The sequence below is a fragment of the Rhincodon typus genome, chromosome 27, assembly GCF_021869965.1.
Source record: "Rhincodon typus isolate 14 chromosome 27, sRhiTyp1.1, whole genome shotgun sequence".
Taxonomy (NCBI): domain Eukaryota; kingdom Metazoa; phylum Chordata; class Chondrichthyes; order Orectolobiformes; family Rhincodontidae; genus Rhincodon; species Rhincodon typus.
This window is the reverse complement of record NC_063358.1, coordinates 40,654,233-40,666,288: the sequence shown is the minus strand read 5'-3', so window position 1 is coordinate 40,666,288 and position 12,056 is coordinate 40,654,233. Positions and strand designations below refer to the sequence as shown.

At 42.0% G+C, this 12,056-nt stretch overlaps 1 protein-coding gene across 1 annotated transcript in view; it reads right to left on the bottom strand.

Annotated features, from left to right (window-relative positions):
* adgrb2 (adhesion G protein-coupled receptor B2) overlaps positions 1-12,056 on the bottom strand; it is a 683,435-nt gene that overhangs the window by 642,414 nt on the left and 28,965 nt on the right. The window contains exons 2-3 of the mRNA XM_048613298.1: positions 6,867-6,921; positions 4,874-5,606 (exon numbers count right to left, since the gene is read on the bottom strand). Of these exons, the coding sequence (XP_048469255.1) occupies positions 4,874-5,591 (718 nt within the window). The 5' untranslated portion in view covers positions 5,592-5,606; positions 6,867-6,921. The remainder of the gene's footprint in view (positions 1-4,873; positions 5,607-6,866; positions 6,922-12,056) is intronic.

Sequence of the window (12,056 nt, the reverse complement as noted above, 5' to 3'; positions counted from 1 at the left end):
GCTGCTTTGCCTTACATTAATAGTTATTCTCCCTCTACGCTACTCTTCCCTTCCCCCCTACTTACTAGTTTAAAGTCCTATTGACCACCCTGTTTACCCTTTTCGCCAGAACACTGGACCCGGCCCTGTTCAGGTGGAATCCATCCCAGCGATATAGATCCCTCCTGTCCCAGAACTGATGCCAGTGCCCCATGAAAAGGAAACCCTCTTTCCCACACCACTCTTTTAGCCATGTGTTTAGTTCCCTGATCCTCACCTCCCTATGCCAATTTTCACGTGGCTCAGGCAGCAATCCAGAGATTATGACCCTTGAAGACCTGTTTTTTAATTTTGTTCCTAGTTTTTCATAATCCCGAAACAGGTCTTTTTTCCGAGTCCTGCCTATGTTGTTGGTACCTACGTGGACCACAACAACTGGATCCTCCCCCTCCCTCTCTAGTATCCTCTCAAGCCGGTCAGAGATGTTTCACACCCTGGCACCGGGCAGGCAACACACCATGCGGGATTCTCTATCCTGCTCGCAAAGGATACTGTCTATCCCCCTGATGATGGAATCCCCTACAACTACAATCTGTCTTTTAGCTCCGCCCTCTTGAATGGCCTCCTGGACCATGGTGCCATGGTCAGTTGACTCATCCTTCCTGCAGCCCTGTTCCTCATCCACGCAGGTAGCAAGTGCCTCATACCTGTGGACAATGTCAAGGTCTGCGGCCCCTGTGATCCTGTCTGCAGGGTCCCTCTATCTGCCTCACTCGCAGTCACACCCTGCTGTCCCTGCCCGCCAATTGAATTAGTTAATCTACTAGTGACTGCCTCCTGGAACACAGCATCCAGGTATCTCTCCGCCTCCCTGATATGCCGCAGTGTTTGGAGTTCGGATTCCAGCTCATCAATTTTGAGCCGAAGCTCCTCATTCGCACCGCACAAGTGCCAGACAATGACCATATCCAACAAGAGAGAATCTAAATATTACCAATAACAAAAACAGAAAAGCTCAACAAGTCTGGCAGCATCTGTGAAGAAAAAACCACAGTTAACTTTTTGGGTCCGGTGACACTTCCTCAGAGCAGTTCTTTCAGTTTGTAATCTAAATAAAACCCCTTGTCATTTAACGGTAATACCATCACTGAATCCTTCACCATGAACATCCTCAGCACTACCATTGATCAGAAATGGAACTTGACTAGACCTACAAGTAATGTGATTACACAGCAAGTCAAAGACTTGGAATCCTGTAATAAGTAACTCACTTCCCAAGTCTCCAAACCTGTCCACCACCTTACAAGGTGGAAGTCAGGAATGTGATAAAATACTCCCCACTTGCTGGGATGAGTGCAGCTCCATCAACAAGTATGACACCTTATGGGACAAAGCAGCCCACTTGGTTCGTACCACACTCACAACACTCACTCCCTTCAACACAGACAGTCAGTAACAACATGTATCATCATCAAGATGTACTGCAGAATAACCAAGGCTCTTCAGACAAGATCTTCCAAACCCATGACCAAAATCAGCATGAAGGATAAGGGCAGCAAACACATGGGAATGCACCACCTACAAATATTCCTCCATTGTGACTTGGAAAAATATTGCTGCTCCTGCAGTACTGCTGAGTTAAAATCCTAGAACTCTCTCCATAACAAATGAAGTGCGGCAGTTCAAGAAAAAAAAAGCACATTACCTATCTAAAGCAGCCCTTGAAGGTGGTAATCAATACTGGCCAAACCAGCAACACCCACATCCCATGAATGAATGAAAAACATCTCCTCATACATGCTATGCAGAACCTTTTTCATTATTCTGCCAATGCGCACATGGAAAAAGATTGGATCCTTCCACATCCAAGACAAGTTCTTCTCCAGCCTTGAGCAGATGTGTTGACCCCTGGCATCTGGCAAGCAAGCCAACCTTGTTCTTTTTTGCAGAGAACAGTGTCAACCCTCCCATTACCATTTGATTCCTTTTTGCTCCTCCCACTTGACTGGCTTCCTGAATCATAGTGCCATGGTCAGCTAGCTCATCCATCCTACAGCTCTCATTCTTGTCCAAACAAGCTCAAAGCACACAAAACTAGTTGGATAATTGCCAGAGCAGGGTCTCTTGTTCTCATGTCCTCCGGGTCCTCTTACCTGTCCCACCATTAGTTAAACCCTCCTTCTCCTGATCAGTGATCAAATCAGAAGACCTAATCCAAAAGGATGTGACTGCTGTCAGGAATAGTGTCCAGGTAATTTTCATCTCCCTTATATGGCGGCAGCGTAGGGCTCCTTGGCCAGGGCTCGTCTGCTCTGATGTTTTTCTTTTCTTTATCTTTTCATTTTTCTCTTTTTACTTACCTCTTGTCCTGAGCTTAGACAGTATCGGCAGCAGCAAGGAAACTCTGCGTGGATCTTGAGCTGGTGGGCAGCCGGGGGGGTCCAGTGCAGGTCTTGAGGCAGTGGGCGGCGAGGGGGCCCAGCATGAACTCAAATTAGCCCCCACTTACTTTTCCCGAGGCGGGTATGAGACCTAGTATTGGAATCAACAGCTGCTACATCAGCAGAGGCAACATCTGCGAGGTAGGCCCAGTGGCAAAAGATGGCATCTGAGGATTGGTGACTTCATTGTTGGTTGGGTCCGACACTGATGGCAGTAGGGCATCACAGCAACATCAATCGGGGGGGGGTCTGCAGTGAGAGATGTGACTCTGACTTTGGTGGGTTAACACAGGTGGCAGCAAGGTGAAGGCAGAAGAGAATCAGCCCAGCGATGAAAAGTCGCGCGTTAAGAGAGTCAACTTCAATTTTGGTTGAGTCCGGTGTAGACAGTGGCGAGGCGGTGGAGTAGGGATGGTGGTGAAGGCGTCATTGATAATGAGCTGGAAAAGGACTGTTCGCTTAGAAAGCCCATATCTTTCTTTTTTACTTATTCTTAAAACTATTCAAAATGGCACCAAATCGTAGTGACAGTGGAAATGCTTTTCACTGTATTTTCCCGCTTTCCCTCACTGTAGAATACACGAGAATAAAATCCTACATTCATATATCATAGTGCCTGTGATTTGGCTTACAGCTCATAATATGAGCTGAAGCTGCTTGAACTGCAAATACTTTATGCATATGTATTTGCCCTGGATCACGCTGGCATCTACATTCTACAATCACAGCGCATCATCTGCAGTGCCATCTATCTTGTGAACTAATTAGTTATATGGTTAATTAATTATTCAATAAATGAATGCCTCTTCTCAGTACCATGTATCATATAATACTTAAATCTTAACTAAAACCTTGCAATCCAATAAACTTTACTACATAAAAGTAAGATAACTGAAATTAACTTATGTTCCTTGGTATTTTATAATTAACAAACACTTTCTCTCAATGCTTTATTATTGTTCCTAAACCTTAATTTAATATTCCAACCACTAACAACTTGCAAGAGTTTTGAAGATAAAGAAACACATCTACTAGCCAACTACTTCTTTTATTTAAAAAATATACTTTATTCATAAATTATCTGTAAGTAAATACAAGTACAAAACAAGACCATACAGACGTTGCAGAAAATACTGTAGAATTTTGATGTTCCTCATTAGAGCTTCAATCCAGTTGCAACAAAAAGGCATTTTCTTATTATATAAGGGAACTATTCACATTCCCATTAGGGTTACAAGCATATCTCAAAAAGCAACAGATCTTCATTATGCTCGACCAGGAAGACCTTAGACAGTGGTCTTTCCCGACAGCACCATAGTGGTAACTGCGCCCAGCTTTAGCGTGACCTCCAGCATTAGCCGACCTTGGAATGTGCTAACCTGCAACCAACTACTTCTGTGATGTCATACTTTGATTTCTCTCAAACGACAGTTGTTTTGCACAGGGGGACACAAACCTAAGAGCTCTTCTAACTGATGCTGACCACCTCTGGGCCTTCCTTCTACTCATTATTCTAACATTATTCAACCACCTTTAATCCACTCCACTAACCAATGCTGACAGCATCAGAGTCTTCCTTTCGTCTCTCATGCCATAGATTTAAGCAAAGAAAATGGCTGACTGTTCACTAATTGCATTTCACCAATTTGAATTTCTACACTTTACAGTCTACCAAAATCTTACATTTTGGTTTTGTCTTTTTTTATTGTCTCTGATGTGCCAGTAACGGAATAAGGCTGTAAGATCTATAGATTTATCTCCAACTATTACTTCCATCTAGCACAACTGTGTTGAGATTTAGCCTATGCATTTAATTTTTCATGCGCAACTTTACAGAAAATTGCAAACTGCCAGTCACATTTCAAATACTTCAAGTGCATCGGACGTGAATCAAAGAAAAACACTACAACAACTCTTGCTTTCCAATGTATATATTTGAAAAAAAGGAAATAAAATGGAACAACCACAAAATCTTGTTGGAAGCTAAAAACTGTTCAACTCTTCAGCTCTAGTCAAACACTCTGCCCTAACCTCTGGATTACAGGTCTTGCTCTACACCCAGTATATTATAGGTATCAACCTCTAATGCTATTATAATTCTGCTTTAGCATTCTCAAAAATAAATAAATATCATATCCTTTACTATACCACAGGAAAAATACATTCCTCATCATAATCTTAAGTTTAAGTGGCCAATTACAGGTTCGTCCTGAAATGTTATTAAATTGTATTAGCTTACCTTAATTTTCATTTTACTGAAGCCATAATGTAGATTATAGGAAAAAGTAACAAATAGTGGAAAGTTATTTTGGAATACTGGCAAACATTCTACACTCAATCTATATTATTCATCTTCATCCTATGCATTGAGTAACCATCAATAATTCAATCACGTTAGAGCACTACAATCAAATCACATGATAAAGCTGCAGAAAACAACAATCCACACTTACCAGCTTTTGCTGCAACTTTTTCAACATTAAAATCATTTACATTTCTGGAACGTAATTTTGATGCTATGAACTCACTCTCGATGAAAGGTAGTACCGTGGATGAGTCGGACTCATTTTCATGCATGTCCGGGCATGGACACCCTGAGTAGTTAATTCCACATGGTTCATAATGACTTCTCTTGCTCAGGCAGCTTTCAAACCAATGGCACAATATTCCACAGCCAAACTGGCTAGAATTCTCATTATTGAGTAAAATAACCTCCAAGATTTGAAATTCCATTGCATTTTTCCCAAGATGTTCAGTCAAAACTGATTCAGAAGTCAGACAAAATTGTACAAAATCTTTATCAAACTGTAAAAATGTAAACAAATTCCTTGTTTCACACAAGTTAACTGCATCATAATCAATATAATCCAACGTGCTACAGGTCTGGTTCGGAATGTAGTGATCCAACTGCAGTACCATCAGAGAGGTATGGGAGCAAATCTGCTTTACTTTATGAAATTTTAAGTAAATTGAATATTTTGTTGGATCTGGGTTTTCAATAGTCCAAGAGCAGCCAGAAAAGACTTTAGGAAATATGTCCTGTAGTGAGAATGATCTGTGCAGAACTCCAGAAACTAATGTAGAACATATGTTCTCACTGACTTCAAACCCAAAAGTAAGCAGAACAAGGGACAACAACACAGATGATATCAGGTGATGAGCAGTGTTCATCCTATGTCATGTGTCCTGAAATGAGAGGAAATGAAAATTATGATACAATAATAAAATAATTCAGTTATTTTCATTGTACATCAAAACAAATACATAAATGAAGGCCGAACTAAAACTGAAAGAACTGCAGATGCTGTAGATCAGGAACAAAAACAGAAGTCGCTGGAAAAACTCAGCAGGTCTGGCAGCATCTGTGAAGGGAAAAACCAGACTTAACTTTTCGGGACAACAAGGTGCAAGGCTGGATGAACACAGCAGGCCAAGCAGCATCATAGGAGCAGAGAGGCTGACGTTTCGGGTCCTGTGACCCTTCCTCAGAATTGATGGTAGCTGGGAACATGTTGGCTTATATGCAGAAAATAGGGAGGGGGATGAGGTAGGCAGTAAACAATAGGATAAAGGATAGAGCCCAAAGAGAAAGAAGAGCAGTAGGATAGACAAAGGACTTGATAACAATCTGGCTAGGAGGGTGAATACCTGTTCATGGGGTCTGTTAGGTGATTAACAATATGTAGGCCAGACAGCATCAGAGGATCAGGCAAGCTGACGTTTCGGGTCGGGACCCTTCTTCATAAATGGGGGAGGGGAATCGGGCTCTGAAATAAGTACAGCGGGGGGTTAGGCTGGGGCAGGTAGGTGGGGTGGTGATAGCAGGTAGGCAGTGGTGGGGATTGGTCAGCGAGGTGGGAGGAGTGGATAGCTGGGAGAGAAGACGGACAGGTCAAGGAGGCGAGGATGAGTCCTGTGTTCCTCCAGCTCCACACTGTGTTATTACAGACTCCAGCATCAGCAGTTCTTACTATCTCTAACAATATGTAATGTGTTATGCAGGCTATGTGATAACCAGGCCTAGCGTGTAGGGTAGGGGGCTAGTACATGGGACAGTTGAGCTATTCACCATCCTAGCCAGATCGTTATCAACTCCTTTGTCTGTCCTACTGCTCTTCTCTCTCTTCGGGATCTATCCTTTATTCTATCGTTTACTCTCTACCCCATCCCCCTACCTACTTTCAGCATATATCCTGACATTTTTCCAGCTACCATCAGTTCTGAGGAAGGGGCACTGGGCCTGAAACGTTAACTCTGATTTTTCTTCACAGATGCTGCCAGGCTTGCTGAGCTTTTCCAGCAACTTCTGTTTCTGTACATAAATGAGTGCAACCATGTGATAAAACCAACTGTCTTCAATATTATTTCTGAAAAAAAGACAATTCTGAAAACTCCAACCCATCTGACACAGCAATACCACTCCTTAGTGTAAGGTACTTTACCTACCTTGTTCCAGCAGCACTGGAGACACATGGAGAAAGACTGGTTGCAGACTTCAAATCTGAAAATTGCGAATAAACCAAAATCATAATGAATCTAGACAGTGGATGGAGGGAAACTGTTCCCATTGACAGAAACATTGAGAATCAGAGGACTTTGACAGAAGGTGTCTGGCAAAATAACTAATTGCTACACAAGGGAACATGTTACTTAGAAAGGGGTTAGGATTTGGAATACACTAACTGAGAATACGATGGAGGCAGATCAAATTGGAGATTGATTAACACAAAAAAAATTGTAAGGCCATGGGGAAAGAACGAAGCGGGGTGGGGTAGAATTAGGGATAGTTGCGTTTCCAATTGCAGAAAACTGCCGGAAACATGACTGGCTGAGTAGCCTCTTTCAGTGCTGTAATCATTCTGTGATTCTACCCAATGCAAGAATATAACATCTATATCATTCAGTGAGGCAAAATGTAAAAGCATCTTACAGAGTTTGGAAGATTGGCTGAAATAGACAGAAAGCATTTTCTTTCTCTGAACATATCGCTTTTCATGGAAATGTTCAGTAGGTCTGTTAGCATCTGTGAAGAGAAATCAGAGTTAACATTTCAGATCCAGTGACCCTTCCTCAGATCACTGGGCCAGAAATGTTAACTTTGATTTCTCTTCAAAGATGCTAACAGACCTGGTGAGCTTTTCCAGCAACTTCTGTTTGTGTTTCTGATTTACAGCATCCACAGTTCTTTTGGTTTTTATTTTATATACTTTTCACGCTGATATCTGCGATTGAGTTAGAACCACAAGAAGGATTAAAGCTGCATTATGTCAGCAATGATTGAACATTCTATGAATTGCTTCTAATGCAATTTTTTTTTTGCCACACAAGAGGACCAAAACTATGCCCTTATATGGCCTGACCAAGAACATCCTTTTATATTCCATACTAACTACAATGAACGTCATAGTATATGGTTAATGAGTGGACAGTCAAATACAATTGTTTTAGGGGTTATTACCAGAACACCCAGATCACTCTGTACCACAGTTCTACAAACCATTGTTCTTTAAGGATGGAAATCTTCAATCCTTATCCTATTTGGCCTACATGTGACTCCAGACACACAGCAACTTGGTTGACCCGTGTAACTGTGCAGTTAAGGTTGGACAATAATTATTAACCCAGCCAGCAACTTCCAATTCACAATATTGCAATAAAAAGCTTCAACTAAATTCCAACCAATACACTACATTCCATTCCATTTCACTTGAGAAATTTCTTTCCACTTGCACTCTATACCTCTTTGTAGACTTTCCATCTCCTCTTGACTTATTTCTTACCTTTTTTGATGTCACTAACATATTTACCAACTCAGTTGCTTCATCCGTATTACTCGTATAGTTGAGGCCCCAGCACTGATCCTTCAACTAGTTATAACTCGCCATAATAAAGGTTTTTAACTTTATACGTCCCTTTACACATCCATTCCCCCATCAGGCTGGTCTCAGGATTCTCCACTTCTTCCTGGAAAAGAGGCCTGAACCGTCCCCATCAACCACTACCTTCCTCTGCCTGGCCGAGTTCGTCCTTCCCCTGAACAACTTCTCTTAACTCCTCTCACTTTCTTCAGGTCAAAGGGACGACCATGGGTACCCTCATGGGTCCCAGTTATGCCTGCCTCTTTGTGGGGTTTGTGGAACATTCTTTGTTCCAGTCCTACTCCAGCCCCCAACAATAATTCTTTCTCCAGTATAGTGATGACATCATCAGTGCTGCTTCCCTCTCTCATCCAGAATTAGAAAGTTTATCTATTTCACTTCCAATTTTCAACTCCTCTCACCTTCACCTGGTCCACCTGGCTCTTCGCTTCCACGACATCTTTGCTTCCACTTCTGGGGATAACCGGCCTCCAACATCTACTACAAACCCACCGATTCCCACAGTTACCTTGACTACACATCCTTACCCCCTGCTTCTTGTAAACACTCCATCCTATTCTCCCAGTTCCTCTGTCTCATCTGTTCTGATGATGCCAACTTCAACAAGAGGGCCTCCAAAATGTCAAATGCGGATTCCGCAGCACCATAGATGATAGGGCTCTCAGTCAGGTCCGATCAATCTCCTGCACTTCGGGGCCCTTACCCCACTCTCTTCCCTCCCACGACAGCATTAGGGTCCCCTTGTCCTTACTTACCATCCCACCAGCATCCACAACCAGAGGATCATGAGCCGCCATGTCCACCACCTGCAGCACAATGTCAACATCAGACGCATATTCCCCTCACCTCCCTTGACAGTCTTCCACAAGGACCATTCCCTCTGGGACACCCTGGTCTACTATTCCTTAATCCCAACATATCCCCACAGCCTCACGGCACTTTCCCATGCAATCACAGGTATAACATCTGCCCATTTATATCCTTTTCCCTCACTATCCAAGGCCCCAAATACACCTTCCGGAGAAGCGATTTACTTGCACTGTACTCAATCTAGTCTACCATATTTGCGGCTCACAATGTGGTCTCCTTTACATTGGGGAAACGAAGCACAGACCTGATGATTGCGGACAGAATGAAGGTGTTCTGTGAAGCAAAAAAGACCCTGAGTTTCCGGTTCCTTGCCACTTCAAAACATTACCTTGTTCCCTGGCCAACATCTCTGTTATTAGGCTTGCTGCAGTGCTCCAGCAAAGCTCAGCACAAACTGGAAGAACAGCACCTCATTTTCCACTTGGGAACACTGTAGCCTTCTGAACTTTGAGTTCAAAAATGTTAGGGCTTGAGCACCTTTACCCCACCATCACACACCAGGCCTTGTCATCACATAGACTGTTACCACACACTATCCATCGTCAGCTACTAATAGTCCTTTATTAGCAGCTATTCATTCCCCCAGGCTGACCTTTAACCACTCCTTTGCCTATCCAACTGTTTTTTTCTCTTTGGGCTCTATCTCCATCTATTGTTTGCTCTCTGCTGTCCTCTACCCCATCCTCTGTATAAAAACCTTCCTTTTCCAAGCTACCATCAGTTCTAAACAAGGGTCATTGGAATCGAAACATTAGCCCTGATTTCCCTCCACAGATGCTTCTAGACCTGCTGAGATTTTCCAGCAATTTCTGTTTTAGTTTCAGATTTCTAGTTTCCGAAGTTCTTTCAGTTTATTTGTTTTATCTTTACTCTCAGCTTTCTATTAGCTAATCAACATTTTATCAGCAGTAATGCTCTAGTACTAACACAACAGGCTTTTATCTCGTTAGAGATGAATAGACACCTTATCACATGTCTTCTGGAACACAAATACATGTTTGCACAATTCCTTCCTGTACCTTGCTTGTTACTTCCTTAAAAATTTTTTATAAATTAGATAAGGACGGTTTTCTTTTCACAAAGCCATTGTGACTCTACTAATGACATTATGATTTTCTAACTCTTCAAAAATGGATTCCAGTAATTTCCCAATGACAGATGATATTAGGTTAACTGGCCCATAATGTCCTGCCTGTCTCCCACCTTTCTGCCGAATAAAGCAGTCACATTTACTACTTTCAAAACTGTTGGAACCGTTCCAAAAACAAAGAAATTTTGAAAGCTTATAACCAACGTTTACTTTGTCTGCAGCCACATCTCCTCACTAAGGTGCAGGTCATTTGGTCCTAGGGACTTGTCAGCCTTTAGGTCTAATAAGAACATAGGAATAGCAGTAGGTCATTCAGACCAGTGAGCCTGCCTTGTCATTGAGTACGATCAAGGTTGACTAAACATTTCAATGCTTTTTACTCACCCAAAGGCTATAACCATGTATGCCACTGGTGATCTGAAATCTATTAATCTCTACCGTAAACATATACAAGTCTGAGCTTCCACATTCCTCCGTGGTAGAGAATTTTAAAGGTTCACAACTGTCAAGCATAAACATTTCTCATTATCTCTGATCTAAATGGCATCCCGCTTAGTTTTAAATTGTGCCCCCTGGTTCTAGACTCACCGACATCTTAAATTTAGACAGGGCAGATGCAGTTAAGTATTTTAAAATTTTCAATGAAATTAACAGTCATTCTTCGAAAGTCTAGAGAATACTGACTGACTGTGCCCAATTTCTTCGTAGGACAGCCCCACCATATTAGGATCAAGTTTGCTGTATCTTGATTGCACTCTCACCGCAGCAATAATATCTTTCACAGACCGGAAAGTCAGAGCACAAAAACAGACCCTTCAGTCCAAGCCAATCATAATCCCAAACTAAACCAATCTCACCTGCCTGCACTTGGCACATATCCCTTCAAGCATTTCTTATTCATGTACTTATGCAAATGTCTTTTAAATGTTGTAACTGTACCTGCACTCACCACTTCCTCTGGAAGTTCATACCACAGATCAACCACTGCGTAAACAAAAAAATTGCCCCTCGTGTCTTTTTAAATCTTTACACTCTCGTCTTGAAAATATGCCCCCTAGTTTTGAAACCCCCCACCCTAGGGAAAAGACACCTACCATTTATCTTACCTATACTTCTTATGATTTTATAAATCGCTTAACCTACTACGCTCCAGTGAAAACAGTCCCAGCCTATCCAGCCTCTCCTTATAACTCAAACCCTCCATTCCTGGCAACATCCTGGTAAAACTCTTCTGAATCCTCTCCAGTTTAATAACATCCTTCTTATAACAGGGCAACCAGAATACACTACACACAAGAGGCCTCACCAATATCTTGTACAACCTCGACAAAATGTCCTAACTCCTATTTTCAAACTCTGAGCAATAAGGGCAAACATGCTAAACACCTTAACTGCCCACTGTGTGATAAAAGTAGGGCCTTGGGTAATGTTGCAGAACATAGACCTAAGGGTTCAGGTACATAATTCTTGGGTACATGGGACCCAAGTACTTATCCTTGCAGTATCCTACTGGTCACAACATTCCAATGTAGGAATGGCCCATTTATTCTTAATGTTTTTTTATCTATCAGCCAATCAATCATTAATTCATGATAGCTCATTACCTCATATCCCATGTGCTTTAATCTTTTTAATCAGGTTCCTATGGGGAACTTTATCAAAAGCCTTCTGAAAATCTCAGTCTGTCCATTGGCTCTCCTTTATCAATTTTTTCAGTAACATCCTCAAAAATACCTCCAACAATCTTGTCAAACATGATTTCTCATTCCTAAATCCATGCTATGTCCAGATCATCAT